This window comes from Schistocerca gregaria, chromosome 3 (assembly GCF_023897955.1).
Source record: "Schistocerca gregaria isolate iqSchGreg1 chromosome 3, iqSchGreg1.2, whole genome shotgun sequence".
NCBI lineage: Eukaryota > Metazoa > Arthropoda > Insecta > Orthoptera > Acrididae > Schistocerca > Schistocerca gregaria.
This window is the reverse complement of record NC_064922.1, coordinates 552,383,586-552,401,902: the sequence shown is the minus strand read 5'-3', so window position 1 is coordinate 552,401,902 and position 18,317 is coordinate 552,383,586. Positions and strand designations below refer to the sequence as shown.

At 43.6% G+C, this 18,317-nt stretch overlaps 1 protein-coding gene across 1 annotated transcript in view; it reads left to right on the top strand.

Moving 5' to 3' along the window:
• The window catches only part of LOC126356041 (gamma-aminobutyric acid receptor alpha-like), a 563,407-nt gene extending 545,688 nt beyond the window's left edge, over window positions 1–17,719 (top strand). Inside the window, exon 10 of the mRNA XM_050006721.1 lies at window positions 11,603–17,719. Within this exon, the coding sequence (XP_049862678.1) occupies window positions 11,603–12,028 (426 nt within the window). The 3' untranslated portion in view covers window positions 12,029–17,719. The remainder of the gene's footprint in view (window positions 1–11,602) is intronic.
• The last annotated feature ends 598 nt before the right edge of the window (window positions 17,720–18,317 follow it).

The following is an 18,317-nucleotide window of genomic DNA, read 5'->3' as shown; positions in this document are numbered from 1 at the left end:
ACTCACCGTTTGCTTGTGGTATTCTTCTTCTTATGTCCTCTTTGCTTCGTCCATCATTCGTTATTTCGATTTTAAGGTAGCAGAATTCGTTCACTTTGTGTACCGCGTGGTTTCTAATGTTGTTGTCGAACTAGTCTCTCTCTCTCCTCTTCAATACTTTCTTCTTTCTGTTGTTCGCTCCCAGTTCATATTCTGTGTTCAGTAGGTGTTCCTTCAGTTCAGTAGGTCTTATCATTCTTTCTCACCTTCACTGCCGACAGCGGTACAACCCGCGAATCTTATTATTGACAGAGCATTTACAAACAAATTGTTCTCAGTGAATTATGTACTAGCCTCTTCAGCTCTCTACGAATGAGTGTAGCCTGCATACAGTATTAAGTAGCCGCCTAATACTGAAGGCGTAACATATATCGGTTACATACAGAATGAAGAACAGTGAGACAAGCAATGATAACTCAAAATATACATATAAATTACTGTGACAAATAGAATCCAGTGATTTCAAAAGAACCAAGAAGAAGAACGAAAGATGACTTCCAGAAAGTAAGAGTGATTATGCACAGAAGCGCCAAAGAAACTGGTATGGGCATACGTATTCAAATACAGTGATATGTAAAAAGGCAGAATACGGCGCTGAGGTCGGCAACGCCTATATAAGACAACAAGTATCTGGCACAGTTGTTAGATCGGTTACTGCTGCTACAATGTGCAGATTATCAAGATTTAAGTAAGTTTGAACGTGGTATTACATTCGGCGCACGAGCGATTGGATACAGCGCCTCCGAGGTAGCAATGAAGTGGAGATTTTCGCGAACGACCATTTCACGAGTGTACCTTGAGTATCAGGAATCTGGTAAAACATCAGATCTTCGACGTCGCTGCAAGAACGGGACCAACGACGAGTGAAGAGAATCAATCAACCTGACAGAAGTGCAACCCTTCCGCAAATTGCTGCTGATTTCAATGCCGGGCCATCAACAAGTGTCAGCGTGCGAACCATTCATCGAAATAGGCTTTCGGAGCCGAAGGACACTCGTGTACCCTTGATGACTGCACGACACAAAGCTTTACGCCTTGCCTGCGCCCGTCAACACCGACATTGGACTGTTGCCTGGTCGGACGAGTTTCGTTTCAAATTGTATCGAGCTGATGACGTGTACGGGTATGGAGACAACCTCATCAATCAATGGACGGTGCATGTCAGCAGCGAACAGTTCAAGCTGGTGGAGGTTCTGTGATGGTGTGGGGCGTTTACAACTGGAGTGATATGGGACACCTGATACGTATAGAAACGACTCTGACAGGTGACACGTGCGTAAGCATCCTGTCTGATCATTTGCATCCATTCATGTCCATTGTGCAATCTGATGGACATGGGCAATTCCAGCAGGACAATGCAACACCCCGCAACTGCAGAATTGCTACATAGTGGCTCCAGAAACACTCTTATGAGTTTAAACACTTCCGCTGGCCGCCAAACTCCCCAGACTTGAACATTATTGAGCATATCTAGGATTCCTTGCAACGTGCTGTTCAAAAGAGGTCTCCACCCCCTCGTACTCTTACGGATGTAAGGACAACCCTGCGGGGTTCATGGTGTCAATCCCCTCTAGCACTACTACAAACATTAGTCGAGTCCACGCCACGTCATGTTCCGGCACTTCTACGTGCTCGCGGGAGCCCTAGACGACATAAGGCAGGCGTACCAATTTCTTTGGCTCTTCAGTGGACATTCAGGTAATTAAGCGTTTTGGAGAGAACGGAAGATATACGAGATTCTGGCGATTGCGTTATTTGCGTTGTTTGTATTTTGCTGTTTTTAACGAAATTATTCTCAGAAATTCCTAATCAGAGCGCTGAAACTCGCGTTGTTGATACCATTTAAGTACAAATTATCTTCATCGTGCAGACTACGTTGAGCAGTAGTTGTAAATCTATTCTTGTGGAGTGCACGTGTGATATTCTGATGCGAAAGTTTAAATATGACGGATTGGCCGACACAATGAGATTCTTGTTTCTATCTTAATATACAGGATGTTACAAAAAGGTACGGCCAAACTTTCAGGAAACGTTCCTCACACACAAATAAAGAAATGTGTTATGTGGGCATTTGTCCAGAAACGCTTAATTTCCATGTTAGAGCACATTTTAGTTTCGTCAGTATGTACTGTACTTCCTCGATTCACCGCCAGTTGGCCCAATTGATGGAAGGTAATGTTGACTTCGGTGCTTGTGTTGACATGCGACTCATTGCTCTACAGTACTAGCATCAAGCACATCAGTACGTAGCATCAAGAAGTTAGTTAGTGTTCATCACGAACGTGGTTTTGCAGTCAGTGCAATGTTTACAAATGCGGAGTTGGCAGATGCCCATTTGATGTATGGATTAGCCGTGGCGCGTATGGATTAGCACGGGGTAATAGCCGTGGCGTGGTACGTTTGTATCGAGACAGATTTCCAGAACGAAGATGTCCCGACAGGAAGACGTTCGAAGCAATTGATCGGCGTCTTAGGGAGCACGGAACATTCCAGCCTATGACTCGCGACTGGGGAAGACCTAGAACGACGAGGACACCTGCAATGGACGAGGCAATTCTTCGTGCAGTTGACGATAACCCTAATGTCAGCGTCAGAGAAGTTGCTGCTGCACCAGGTAACGTTGACCACGTCACTGTATGGAGAGTGCTACGGGAGAACCAGTTGTTTCCGTACAATGTACAGCGTGTGTAGGCACTATCAGCAGCTGATTGGCCTCCACGGGTACACTTCTGCCATTGGTTCATCCAACAATGTGTCAATCCTCATTTCAGTGCAAATGTTCTCTTTACGGATGAGGCTTCATTCCAACGTGATAAAACTATAAATTTTCACAATCAACATGTGTGGGCTGACGAGAATTCGCACGCAATTGTGCAATCACGTCATCAACACAGATTTTCTGTGAACGTTTGGGCAGGCATTGTTGGTGATGTCTTGATTGGGCCCCATGTTCTTCCACCTACGCTCAATGGAGCACGTTATCATGATTTCATACGGGATACTCTACCTGTGCTGCTAGAACATGTGCCTTTACAATTACGACACAACATGTGGTTCATGCACGATGGAGCTCCTGCACATTTCAGTCGAAGCGTTCGTACACTTCTCAACCACAGATTCGGTAACCGATGGATTGGTAGAGGCGGACCAATTCCATGGCCACCATGCTCTCCGTACCTCAACCCTCTTGACTTTCATTTAGGGGGGCATTTGAAAGCTCTTGTCTACGCAGTCCCGGTACCAAATGTAGAGACTCTTCGTGCTCGTATTGTGGACGCCTATGATACAATACTCCATTCTGCAGTGTTCCATCAGCGCATCAGGGATTCCATGCGACGGAGGGTGGATGCATGTATCCTCGCTAACGGAGGACATTTTGAACATTTCCTGTAACAGAGTGTTTGAAGTCACGCTGGTACGTTCTGTTGCTGTGTGTTTCCATTCCATGATTAATGTGATTTGAAGAGAAGTAATAAAATGAGCTCTAACATGGAAAGTAAGCGTTTCCGGACACATGTGCACATAACATATTTTCTTTCTTTGTGCGTGAGGAATGTTTCCTGAAAGTTTGGCCGTACCTTTTTGTAACACCCTGTATACCAGCTTTATGTTAACTACAGAACAACACGGACTCTGCCATGGTGCACCACAAAGTTCTTTATAGAATGCTTTATTGTTTGCTATACATTATGATGTCAAACTTGCACTGTCACGGAATGATTTTTTTCCTTCTTGTCTGTGATTAGCGGAATATCCGGATCGTGGCCGGCTGGGGTGGCCGAGCGGTTCTAGGCGCGTCAGTCTGGAACCGCGCGACCGCTGCGGTCGCAGGTTCGAATCCTGCCTCGGGCATGGATGTGTGTCATGTCCCTAGGTTAGTTAGGTTTATGTAGTTCTAAGTTGTAGGGGACTGATGACCTCAGCAGTTAAGTCCCATGGTGTTCAGAGCCATTTGAACCATTTGAACTGGATCATGTCCCGGTCCGACCCCAATTTTCATCTGTCTCAAACAGTTGACGTCATACCGGATTTGAAATCTCGAATCAATTTCGTACCATCTGCTGTACTTGTGATTACTGCTATGAGCTATTTTGAAAAGAAGGAATTAGTTCATTCTAAACGTTTTCACTCACCAATGATTGCAGAATCTTAATTTTTTACCTAGGGGAAGAGGGAGATTTGGGGTTCGAATTAAAGAGGAAACATTTTCAGATTATATTATTAGGTTTTAAAATTTGTGTTTCGCGTTAACCCTAAAACATTCTTCAGTTCTCCTCAGAGCTTTTAAAATTGTCTCCCACACTCTCACAGGAGATATTATTGGTTAAATCTATAAACTTACATCCGGGAATAAATAACTATTGAGAAATGGACCATTGAAATTTTTCGCGAATGGTCAGCACTCACTTGTCAGAAGTATAAGCTGTCTTCCTGTTGACGTTCGTGACTCATTCCTTATTTTTATTTCTTAGAAACCTTTATTATTGGTGAAATCTTCTCATTCTCCCATCCGGGTGGGTACGCTGAAATTCCGGGATGTTTGGGTGAGTGTCACTCTCTTCATCTTCTGGTGCTAGGACTGGAGTGTTCTGTGCAGCCAGTCACCAGCCCACGCGAGTCACCTTTAAGAATGGAACTGAAAGGCACTCCGTGTTAGACGGAACTTGTTACTTTTTAGAAGTTCTTCCCATTTTCAAGAATACTAGTTTTCAAGCTGTCACTGTTACGACCTGTCGAAACAACAATCCTTCAGTATAATGTAACTGTGGGCTCTTAGACTGCACTGGGAGATGATGGAGAGGGACTAAAAGATGTGAAACATTAGTTCACTTTATTACAATAATGATAAAAAGGTTCACTTAACTTTATGCAATCCATTGCTTAAGGATCATGTCAAATATTTACAGTTGGCTTTGAATATTGGAGCATCACTTGAAGGACACATTTACTAAACCCTTATCTTGAAGTACAAAGTTCAGAATGACAGTCCAATATAAGATATGAGTAACCCATGTTGTGTGCTCGGTCACTAACTGGGCCGAGCTTTCCTCTGATCGACTGTGTATCAGCCTCCGTGCGGTGGCGCTGCGGCGCTGCGAGAGAGGGAGTGACTTGGCCAGCGCCTCCCATACGGGCTTTGAGGAATGCCGCGAGACATGGTATCGACGAGAGGTGCCGACTTTGTTACGGCACCGCGATCTTTGGATTATCCAAAATCATATACTCCGACAATCAGCCGAAATTTTTGAAACTTATAGTAAACGCTTTTAATAAAACGTTGCATGCGGGATGTTATATTCCCATTTTCACCTCCCCTCCTTCCTTCTACCTCCCCACCTTCCCTTCGATACGCACCGGTGTGTACGACAGAATATTCGCCACATTCGCTGCTATTATTTAACAAAACCACTCGGATATATTCAGTCCTTCGTGATACAAAAAGTGTTTGGGATGAATAGTATATATTGTTGGAGGTAAATAAATGTCGTGTGACTAGAGACTCCCGTCCGGGAGTCAGCGTCATAGTGTGGGGCTACATGGCAAGAATTGGCATTGGGCGTCTGTAAGGTGTTACAGGTCAACATGAACGAGAAATAGTACCAAGAAGAAGTCTTAATATTGAAATTGATGCCCTCTATTCATGCTTTGTTTCAGGGCAAGAACGATCGGCGCAACTTTCAGCTACGCAAAGCGCCATGTCACAGCACTATAATTAATATGCAGTGGTTTCCTGCCCATGGAATTAGTGTGCTGACTTTGCCTGTCATCACTCACGACCTTAATCTGATTCAGAACTTGTAGCCAGGACTGAAAACTATGGTTTCTACATCTACGTCTACATCCATACTCCGCAAGCCACCTGACGGTGTGTGGCGGAAGGTACCTTGAGTACCTCTATCGGTTCTCCCTTCTATTCCAGTCTCGTATTGTTCGTGGAAAGAAGGATTGTCGGTATGCCTCTGTGTGGGCTCTAATCTCTCTGATTTTATCCTCATGTTCTCTTCGCGAGATATACGTAGGAGGGAGCAATATACTGCTTGACTTCTCGGTAAAGGTATGTTCTCGAAACTTCAACAAAAGCCCGTACCGAGCTACTGAGCGTCTCTCCTGCAGAGTCTTCCAATGGAGTTTACCTGTTATCTCTGTAACGCTTTCGCGATTACTAAATGATCCTGTAACGAAGCGCGCTACTCTCCGTTGTATCTTCTCTATCTCTTCTATCAACCCTATCTGGTGTGGTTCCCACACTGCTGAGCAGTATTCAAGCAGCGGACGAACAAGCGTACTGTAACCTACTTCCTTTGTTTTCGGATTGCATTTCCTTAGCATTCTTCCAATGAATCTCAGTCTGGCATCTGCTTTAACGACGATTAATTTTATATGGTCATTCCATTTTAAATCACTCCTAATGTCTACTGCCAGATAATTTATGGAATTAACTGCTTCCAGTTGCTGACGTGCTATATCATAGGTAAATGATAAAGGATCTTTCTTTCTATGTACTCGTAGCACATTACTCTTGTCTACATTGATATTCAATAGCCATTCCCGGCACCATGCGTCAATTCGTTGCAGATCCTCCTGCATTTCAGTACAACTTTCCATTGTTACAACCTCTCGATATACCACAGCATCATCCGCAAAAAGCCTCAGTGAACTTCCGGTGTCATCCACAAGGTCGTTTGTGTATATTGTGAATAGCAATGGTCCTACGACACTCCCCTGCGGCACACCTGAAACCACTCTTACTTCGGAAGACTTCTCTCCATTGAGAATGACATGCTACGTTATGTTATCTAGGAACTCTTCAATCCAATGACACAATTGGTCTGATAGTCCATATGCTCTTACTTTGTTCACTAAACGACTGTGGGGAACTGTGTCGAACGCCTTACGGAAGTCAAGAAACATGGCATCTACCTGGGAACCCGTGTCTATGGCCCTCTAAGTCTCGTGGACGAATAGCGCGAGCTGGGTTTCACACGACCGTCTTTTTCGAAACCCATGCTGATTCCTACAGAGTAGATTTCTAGTCTCCAGAAAAGTCATTATACTCGAGCGTAATACGTGTTCCAAAATTCTATAGTTGACAGACGTTAAGAGATATAGTTCTGCACATCTGTTCGACGTTCCTTCTTGAAAACGGGGATGACATGTGCCATTTTCCAATCCTTTGGAACGCTACGCTCTTCTAGAGACCTACGGTACACCGCTGCAAGAAGGGGGGCAAGTTCTTTCGCGTACTCTGTGTAAAATCGAACTGGTATCCCATCAGGTCCAGCGGCCTTTCCTCTTTTGAGCGATTTTAATTGTTTCTCTATCCCTCTGTCGTCTATTTCGATATCTACCATTTTTTTCATCTGTGCGACAATCTAGAGAAGCAACTACAGTGCAGTCTTCCTCTGTGAAACAGCTTTGGAAAAAGACATTTAGTATTTCGGCCTTTAGTCTGTCATCCTTTGTTTAGCGGTATCTCAGTTACAAGAGGTAGCTGCTACAGACCCTCGTCAGTTCATGGTTTAGAGTCATCAAACCAAAAGATCTCCAACATCTGGTATACTCGATATCGTGCAGAACCGAGGCAGTGATTAAATCAACAGGATATTCAGGGAAATACTGAGAAATATTGCAATAATTTTTTTCCATTTAATTCGTAAGTTCCTGAAATTGTTAGGTTGTTAGTATCTTGTTTGAAATATTACAAAATTTATAATTTTAACCATAATTTTCAAATATCATACGTTAGGAAACTTAACCTGAAAATTACTACTGAATTATTCTCTCCACATGATTGTTCATGTATCCATTCGACACTTGTATTGTACACATCTCGTCCACCACCTCCACCCTCTCGATGTACACCTCTCCCCCATCCCCCCATCTCTCTGTTCACTTCATCCTCCCACCTTCAACTGTCCCTTTTCTTCTTCCCACTCTCTTGTCTCTTCATCTCCTCCTCACCCCACTCTCTGTCCATTTCCCCTGGCCCCTCTTTCTGTCCATCTCCTCCTCCCTCTATATCTGTGTATTTTATCCTCCCCCTCTCTCACTGTTTATCTCCTGTCCCCACTCTCTACACTTAGCTGTGCCCATCCACAGTTGTAACCCCTGCAAGACATGCCAATACTACCCACACAACTCGCCTCGTCCCCTCTCTATCTGTCCTCCTCCTAATTCCTGCTCTCTGTCCATCTCCTCCTCCCCTCTCTCTCTCTCTCTGACCATCACCTTCTTCCTAATCATTCTGTCCACCTCATCTTCCCCTATTTTTCTGTCCATCCCCACGCCTTCTCTGTCCAGCTCCTGCTCCTCCTGTTTTGCTCGACTTCATCCTTCCCGCCCACTCTCACTGTCATTTCGTTCCCATAATCTCCATGCCTGTGTAGCCACTAGAAGTCTTGCTGTTATTAGACTGTGTCGTCAAAAGTATCCGGACACCCCCAAAAAATACGTTTTTCGTATTAAGTGCATTGTGCTGCCACCTACTGTCACGTACTCCATATCAGTGGCCTCAGCAGTAATTAGGCATCATGAGAGAGCAGAATAGGGTGCTCTGCAGAACTCACGGACTTCTGACATGGTCAGGTGATTGGGTGTCATACATCTGTATGCAAGAATTCCACCCTCCTAAACATCCCTAGGTCCACTGTTTCCGATGTGATAGTGAAGTGAAACCGTGAAGGGACACGTACAGCACAAAAGTATAGAGGCCGACTACGTCTGTTGACTGACAGAGACTGCCGACAGTTGAAGATGGACGTAATGTATAGGCAGACATCTATCCAGACCATCACACAGGAATTCCAGACTGCATGAGGATCCACTGCAATCACTATGACAGTTAGGTGGGAGGTGAGAAAACGTGGATTTCATGGTTGAGTGGCTGCTCATAAGCCACACATCACGCCAGTAAATGCCAAACCATACCTGAATTGGTGTAAGGAGAGTAAACATTGGATGATTGAACAGTGGAAAAACGATTTGTGGAGTGACGAATCACGGTACACAATGTGACGATCCGATGGCAGGGTGTGGGTATGGTGAATGCCCTGTGAACATCATCTGCCAGCTTGTGTAGTGCCAACAGTAAAATTCGGAAGCGTCGGTGTTACGGTATGGTCATGTTTTTCATGGTGGGGGGCTTGCACCCCTTACGTTTTGCGTGGCACTATCACAGCACAGGCCTACATTGATGTTTTAAGCACCTTCTTGCTTCCCACTGTTGAAGAGCAGTTCGTTGATGGCGATTGCATCTTTCAACACGATCGAGTACCTGTTCATAATGCACGGATTGTGGCGGATTGGCTACACGACAATAGCATCCCTGTAATGGACTGTCTTGCAGAGAGGCCTGACCTGAATCCTATAGAACACCTCTGGGATGTTTTGGAACCCGACTTCATACCGGGCTTCACCGACCGACATAGATGCTTCTCCTCAGTGCAGCACTCCGTGAAGAATGGGCTCCCATTCCCCAAGAAATCTTCCAGCACCTGATTGAACGTATTCCTGCGAGAGTGGAAGCTGTCATCAAGGCTAAGAGTGGGCCAACACCATATTGAATTCCAGAATTACCGATGGAGGGCGCCACGAACTTGTAAGTCATTTTCAGCCAGGTGTTCGGATGCTTTTGGTCACATAGTGTATTTGCACAACTCATCTCATCCCCTCTCTACCTTTCTATTTGCTGCTCCACATTGTCCCTGAGCATCTCATCCTCCCCTCTCTCTGTCCATCCCTTCCTAACCACTCTTTTGATCGCCTCCTCCACCCTCACTGCATGCCCATGTGCTCCTCCCCTATTTGTCTGTCCACCTCATCCTGCCCCCTGTTACTGTCCATCTCCACATCCTTCTGCTCAGCAGTGCTGATCTGCATGTGTAGCTGCTCCAAGGCTGATACTACCCACTTAATGTGCTTATCATACAGGGCAGCCAACATGTTAGGAGTAGAAAACACTTACCTGGGCCTATCTCTACTCCTGTGGGGGGTAAGATTTTCTAACCCCCGCAGTGCTGATTCTCTCAGAGTAAACAGTAAGTGTCCAGATTTGGCCGAAATCAATCCAGTGGTTTATCAGGAGATGCTGGACAATCATACATACATACATTCTGTTTTTATACTGTACATAAGGATAACGATTGATATTTATACTAAAATAAACTCTGGATTGCAATATTCAGTGGATCACTACAACGTTTCTAGAAGTAATGCCACTACTGTGCAATTCATCGTGAAGTATCCCATATTTGTGGTGGGCAGTTTTAGCTGCCTCACTGTGTATACTTCATATCAGCACAATTACATTGTGATATTTCAGAATTTTTAAGTTATTGTGCGTTTATGTAATATACAGAGTATAAATTTTAAGTTGACAAACCAGAATAACTCGAAAAATAAGCTTCACACGAAAAAATGTGTAGAGTTTAATGCTGATTATTTTCGAGTAGGATATGTGCTGGTGCTAAAATTAGCGCGCCACCACTGCATCTTTCAAGTGGGGCGGGAGCAACTTTAAAATTTCAAATGAGGACCCCCATTTTTATTGCAGAATCATATTTTACATAAGAAACTGAGTACATTTTGTCTTAAACTATTGTTTTGATTCTTAGTAGTTGGCGCTGTAATTCAAGAAAATATATGTTCTCATTTTTGCGTGGAAAATGGTTACGGACAAATAAAAAATATTTACTTTACAAATTTTGATTCGTTAAAACTAAGATTCTACCTCTCTCCCCATAGGGTGGGGTTTGAGAGAGAGGAATTAGAGTTTTACAAAAGTTGACCCAAATACTGTATTAAGTTTTTCCGCAGATTCGCATAAGTTTTGGTTGTTTCGTGGTCATGAGGTCACACAACTTTTAATTATCAAACAAATTATCTAACTAGGCCAGCCGCGGTGGCCGAGCGCTTCTAGGCGCTTCAGTCCGGAACCGCGCGACTGCTACGGTCGCAGGTTCGAATCCTGCCTCGGGCATGGATGTGTGTGATGTCCTTAGTGAGGTTTAAGTAGTTCTAAGTTCTAGGGACCTGATGACACCCGATGTTAAGTCCCATAGTGCTCAGAGCCATTTTGAACCATATGACTAGCTAACTGACTAACCAAACACCCTACTTAATAACGAGTGAACTCAGTTGGTATTTATCTGTAACCATTTTCCACGCAAAAATGAGAACATAGATTTTCTTGAATTACAGCGCCAACTACCAAGAATCGAAACAAATGTTTAAGACAAAATATACGTAGTTTTTTATGTAGAATCTGATTCTGCAATAAAAATGGGAGTCCTCATTTGAAATTTTAAAGTTGCCTCCCGCCCCACCCTCAAGGGGCTGAGGTGGTGCGCTAATTTTAGCATCAGCAGATCTCCCCCTCGAAAATAATCAACTTTGGATTATACAAATTTTTTCATGTGAAGCTTATTTTTCGAGTTATTCTGGTTTGTCAACTTAAAATTTACACCCTGTACAGGTCTGACTGCTTTGCACACTTTAGAAACTGCACTCGACAGAGTATGATGGATGCAGTGTAGTGTAGTGCTGGTGTGCTCGTGACCCACAGGACCCGCCCAGCTACGGCATGTCGCGCTCGCCTTCGCCGGCCGTGGGCGCTTCGGCGGCCGCGGCTGCGTCGGCGGTGCCGCTGCACGTGCACTCCGGGCCCGCCGGCCACGGCAGCCGCGCGCAGCTGTCGCGCGTCACGCGCCACACGCAGACGGAGCGGCGCGTGCCGCGCTGGCGCCAGCTGCTCTACTGCCTGGCGGGCGACGACGCCTTCCGGCGCCAGCGGCAGCGCGAAGCCGCGCAGCGCGCCAGGGACGCCGCGGCGCCGCGCCACGTCAACAGCGTCTCGCAGATCGACCGCGCGGCGCGCGTCCTCTTCCCCGCCTCGTTCGGCCTTCTCAACGTCTGCTACTGGCTCGCCTACTACACCTACCAGGAGGAGTTCCAGTGGGACGACGCGGCGCTGCCCTCTGCCAAGCTCTAGCTCCATCTTCTTCCCCCGTACAGCCCAGTAATATGGACGCCTCAGTGACAAAGTGGACTCTGCATGATTTTGCAGATTTTGAATTAGGAATTGCTTCTTGTAGTGTAAACAGGGATCTTTCGGGAACAAAACGCAACATGTGGAATGCAAAGTTATTTATAGGAAAAGTATGGCCACCCTTTTCCCTTCCTGTTGCTGCTGTCTGCAGTTTTTCTGGAGAGGCTAGTGCGAATAGAAGGTTACAGTGAAGTAACTTCAAAATGATGTATCACTCGATGCCACCACGAAAGTCGACACCGATCGACCCAATAAGATGCCAATGGTACTAAGTCCTACAGTGTTTGAGTGAATCTCGGAAATCGCAACATATTCGGGAGAATCAGGTAAATATTTGTAGCAAGCAATAACATAATTGCCATTGCTGCTTATATGGCTTCCCAGACCTTTGGAAATCGCATCATATTCAGAAAAAAGGTAAACATTGGTTCAAGCAAAAATAGAAATGTCTTAGTTGACCGTTTCATACATAGCAACTTAACCATTCGTCTATTAATGAGACTGAAGTCACAAAATCGAACAAATTCACTCCTGAGGGAGATTGCTCTTATACAGGGTGTCTCAAACCTTTTGGGCCAAATTGAAACAGGTGATAGTGAGTCCACAACGAATAAAAAAAATTGAGACAAGGAACCACTGGTCGAAAATATAGATTTATTGCGATTTGGATGGAAACAGCGGACACCATATAACGACAACATAGTTCATAGTGACTGTTCAAAGCTGGCCGGTGTGGCCGAGCGGTTCTAGGCGCTTCAGTCTGGAACCGCACGACCGCTACGGTCGCAGGTTCGAATCTTACCTCGGGCATGGATGTGTGTGATGTCCTTAGGTTAGTTAGGTTTAAGTAGTTCTAAGTTCTATGGGACTGATGACCTCAGATGTTAAGTCCCATAGTGCGCAGAGCCATTTGAACCATTTTTGAACTGTTCAAAGTGATGACCGCCAATCTCAGTTCATGTTTTTTCAATAGCGCCTGCAGTTCTGCTGCACTCTCACAAAGATCTTGGGTGTCTGTTGAACTCTGGAACAGGCAGTGTACACCCATGACCACAACACAGATACACCGTACACAGCTTATCTCATAGCACGTGTGCCATGTGACGACCGCATGCTTAGCACTGGCCTGTTAACCTGTGCTGCATTATCCCTGGTGTCAGTTGTCCATTGCATCAGACAGCTCGTGCTGTGTTCGTGGTGACATGTGTTACTGTGTACAGTGCATGACGCGTAGTCAAAGATGGAACGTTACTCATCACGAGAGTTGGCACACATGCATTTAATGTACGGTGCGGTAGGATGTAGTGCCCGTAAAGCAACACGAATCTACATAGAAAACTACCCCAAAAGGCGTCATCCTAACTGGAAGATGTTTATCTCCCTGAATGACGTCGTTCACGCCACAGAGAGCCAGCCAAGATTCCTGCCCAACACATGTCCTAACACCAAACTCTGATGAGACAGTGCTGAATCATGTGGCCGACCACCCAACAATACCACTCTTCAGCTTGCCCTCGAAATACACACTTCGAAGAATACAGAGAGAGGAGTACTGGTGGAACAGGTATTATACCCTATCAAAAAGAACTTCTGAAAACTTGAACCAACGCATTTTGAGCCCCGCATTCACTTCTGTTAATGATTATCCACCGCAGTGCTACACTGCCGAACTTCGTACAGTTTGTATTGTTCACAGTGAGGCCTCATTCATCCATGATGGTGTTTTCAACAGACGCAACTGCCTTGTCTGGAGTGAGGACAATCCCCACGCCACCCACATGAGTGACCACCGACAACGATTCTCCGTCAACGTTTCGGCATGCATTGTCCGAGAACAGCTAACAGCACCTTCTTTGCTACATCCCCGTTTGACTGGTCCACGTTACCCGGTGTTCCTGCGAGATGTGCTGCCACAGTTCTTGGGAGACAGTACCCCTTCTTGTGGGCGAAAGGATGTGGGTTCAACATGACGGTGCACCAGCCCTCTTCGATGTTAACGTCTGCAAGCTCCTGAACAACACGTACACTCATCGTTGGACCGGAAGGGGAGGTCGTGGCCAGCGCGATCGCCAGATCTCAAATGTCTGGAGTTTTTGCTCTGGACTTACGTCAAGACGCCGGTGTATGAAATCCCTGTAGAAACAGATGAAGACGTGTCTGCTAGGTTCCAAGTTACCTGTCTCGTACAACAGACACCAGCGATCTTTGAGAGAGTGTGGTAGCACTTCATGTGCCCATGAAGCATACGTTGAGCCTGGTGGTCGTCACGTTATTGTTATGCGGCGTACACTGTGTATGTTCGTAACACAATAAATATGCATTTCCGCCCATAGCTTTCCTACCTAAATATAATCATTTGTGCACCTATTGTTACCTGTTTCAATTTGACCCAAAAGGTTTGAAAAACCCTGTATGGAAATTATATTGGATATTACAAAATACACTTCTATTACATTAACAAGAGCGCCCCAGAATCTGTTAAAAACATGAAGATGAAAAAAGAAAATAGCAGAACATAGCAGAATGCGAACTTACGACTTTTGACCCTTAACTACACATATCCAACCACTAAACCACGGTAAATACATACAACATTCAACAACAATGTCTTTCATATAAGGATCACTTAAAGACTTCATTAATTATACGAAATCGTACCAAGAGTGACATGTACGTGATATATCTTCAATTTACCGTTGCCTAATGGCATACTGTTATAACATGCAAGTCATAAAACGAAAACAACGGAATACGACGAAATCCAATATCACGTCTCCAAAGTTCTTCATTCATCGATTTCTATCGATTTTCATTATCACATCAAGTGACATATTATTTTTATGTCATTCGACAGTACGTTTCTGGCACCACAATTTTCTCCCTTGTTCGGATGAAGTTGCTTCATGTGATATTTCCGCCGTATTGGACCCCCCAGTTCCATATGTGGCATAGGAAGTGTTGTGTAATTTCGTACGTTTCTAGTGCAATAATATCACAGTGCTGCACTTTTCGAGGCCAGAAGGGAAATTTTATAGGGTTCGCGCTGAAGGATGAGCTGCACTAAGAAGAAATTTTATGTATGTACGTATTACATTTTAAGATTAAAGATCCGTTGACGAGTAACTCAGATCATGCAACAAAGACCTGCGATGTTTTCGCTTGAACAAATTCGTGACCAAAGTTGCTGAATAGTGATTAAGGCTAAATTCTTCATGTAGCGATGCTTCTTATTTGCCTGCTGCCGGTCGAAACATTCATGTTAAAATTACGCACAACTGGGCCAATACGTCTGATTGTTTTTTTAAATTTTTCTTTCGTAATTAATCTCAAATAGTTGAATACTGCTGCATGTTGTTCTCATTCGTTTACTTGTGTATAGTGTATCATTATAACAAGCAAAGAAATAAGAGAAGCATGAAAGATATGTAAATCTAATTGGAACAATATCGTTGTTTCCTAGCTTTCTCATTGCTAGACTATGCAGTTTCAAGTGCATATACTATGTAAAACATGTGCATTAAACAATATTTGTTGTGTACTTTTAGAGAAATTTTAGAACGCAAATACATGATTTATATATAATTACCTAGCAGTTGAGATAACTTTAGCATATATCGGCTGTTATTGATTTAGCAAAGATATTGTGAATCCTTCATCACTAGGTGACACATCTAAACACAGGACACTGTTCATTGCATGAGCATGATTCCTAAGGCATTTATTTTGGACAACACTTTGTTTTACTGGATTATACATTTAACAGCCATCTATTGACAGATTTCTGTACATCTAAGAAGTGAGATCTTTGATCAGTAGTATAATGGCCACGTCCATCAAAAATTCAAGTCACAGACTGTAATTTGGAGTTTAACATTCCCAGTAACTCTAAAGACGATAAAAATAAGTAAAACCACAACAGGGTGCTACATATTTGTATATTCCCAGTTTAAAGTTAAAATACATACGTTGCGGGATACGAGAGTAATTTCAGGATATCAATCACTTCATATCAATTGATCTGTAATTATGGATTTTGACGGGAAAAAGAAAGTTGCAATCTAGCAAGGCAGGGGTTTACAAGGCAATGCTAAATATATGATCAGTTTAAAATTAAGAACCAGATAGTAAATGAAGAAGAAGGGAAAAATGGGAAAATTTTCATGAGCTGCACGTATGCAAAAAGCGGGGCCACCAAGAGAGAGCCACAGTATAGTTATAGGACTCCAACCGATGTCATCCTTACACAGCCCTTGTTTATTAACATCAGAGGAGAAGTTAAAATAAAATATGGAAGATATGAGTGACTTTAGAATCTACGAATGTGTATCTGACAACATTACTAAAGACCAGTAAAGCAGCAGCTGCAGTATTAGTACTAAAGGAAATACTGCGGTTTCATAAATATTTCATATGTTGTCCATATAAATTATTTCCGTCAAAAATTCTTGCAATGAAAATATATAACGTGGACATAATCCTGTTTTCCTCGAAATTCCAGCGCCTCTACAATTAGAGCCGCAACTATTTCCTGCCACAGTAAGCACTGGAAGAAAAATTTCATCCCAACTACAATCTTTTAATAAAGTATATTCCATAAATAGAACAACATCACGATGTTTTCATATGTCGATGACAAGGTTCCAACTGAAAAAATTTAAGAAAATGAGTTGTTGGTGTCATTAGGTTCTATCTAGCTTCTGCTACATGTAGAACGTACACGTGAACACTCTGTGGAGAAATAGACGAGTTATGGGATCGCAGAAGTTCCAAATAACATCAGTACGTCTGATTCCCTGGAATGACGAGGCTCTGTTCGACAGCTGCAACCTAATTTTACTTTTATTACTGAATTATGTTACTTGTAAGTAATGATAAATAAAGTTGAATGTTAGTATAATTATGAGTTTTCATCAACCACGTCTTACCATGCTAAGAAACATCATGATTTAAATGGGAAAAATATCTGCCATTTGAAGTTTTCATTTTTCGAAGCAAAGAAACAAGACAAAGGAAATTTGCTGTTATAAATTGACTGAAGAAATGAGACAGAGGTAAGTACCACGTGAAAATGCATGGAGTTGCCAGAGGTTGTTTGCAGTAGATCGTTTACAAACAACGAGATAGGGGGAAAGTTAACACAGTTAAGTTGCATTTTTATTACAATGATTTTGTAAATGTTATTTACAGTTTATCGTGATAAGCATTGACTAGTACTATATCAAAAACTTACTGTTATTGGTGGAGAGACAACTGAATAAAGAGTTTGTCAGTTTTTGACATCAGTTTACACGGAAAGAATGAAGTGATAGTTGACACGTTGTCATTCTGAAAGGTCAATGTGCTCCCTGAACTATTTCAACAAATAAATTAAAATACAAAAGCGAGGTTTTCTCGAATTTCAAAATATGGACATGGCAGCGTCCAGTGTGAACTCTGCAGTCTAACCAGCGTGTGGGGCGGTGGCGTCAGTAAGATATGGCAGCTGGGGCTCGCACCTCAGACGCCGATGTCATAGATGCGAAATTTTTTGCAGGCGAAACAAATTTGGAGGGAAAAAGAAAAAGGAAAGAGATGAGTGCGGCGAAGTAGAGGGAGAAAGAAAGAGGAGAAGAAGAGGGAGGAGAAGAAGAACAAGAAAAAGAAGAAGAGGAAGGATCAGGACTGGTACGCACTAAAATGGAAAGGGGCTGACATGAGGAAATTCTGATGGGTTTGTGTTGAGCAACTGTTCCGTAAGACTTACTCTCACTGATTTAGAGGAGTTACTGTCTTCTTTCCGGCTACTACACCGTGTTCATCATAAGAATAAACCGGATGTAAACATTACACCATGTATTCTTCCGCGTTTGTTGGAATCTCATTGGATTTCGTTTCAGGTGGAAGAGAAGCCAAGATGTCTCGTGTTCAGTCAAGTGTGATAATATGGATACGTTTTATGGTTTGCGTTACGCGAACATCGACAGAGCGATAATACGGGACAACAGCTTTACTGCCGCATTTAACTGGGATAACACTGCTCAGCCAAGTGGTCCAGCTGACCTGGAGTGATGCGAGCAGTTGCAGTTACGAGGTAAAAAGACACGACCAGAGAATCAATATAGCTTCGAATGTCATTTAGTTTGTAAAGGGAAAGACATAATATTCGGCAAAATTCCAGCAATGCTACATGCTTCCTGGGCGACCAGACGGAATGCATAATTCGCTCTCGTTCTTAGCTAATACAGGGTATTAC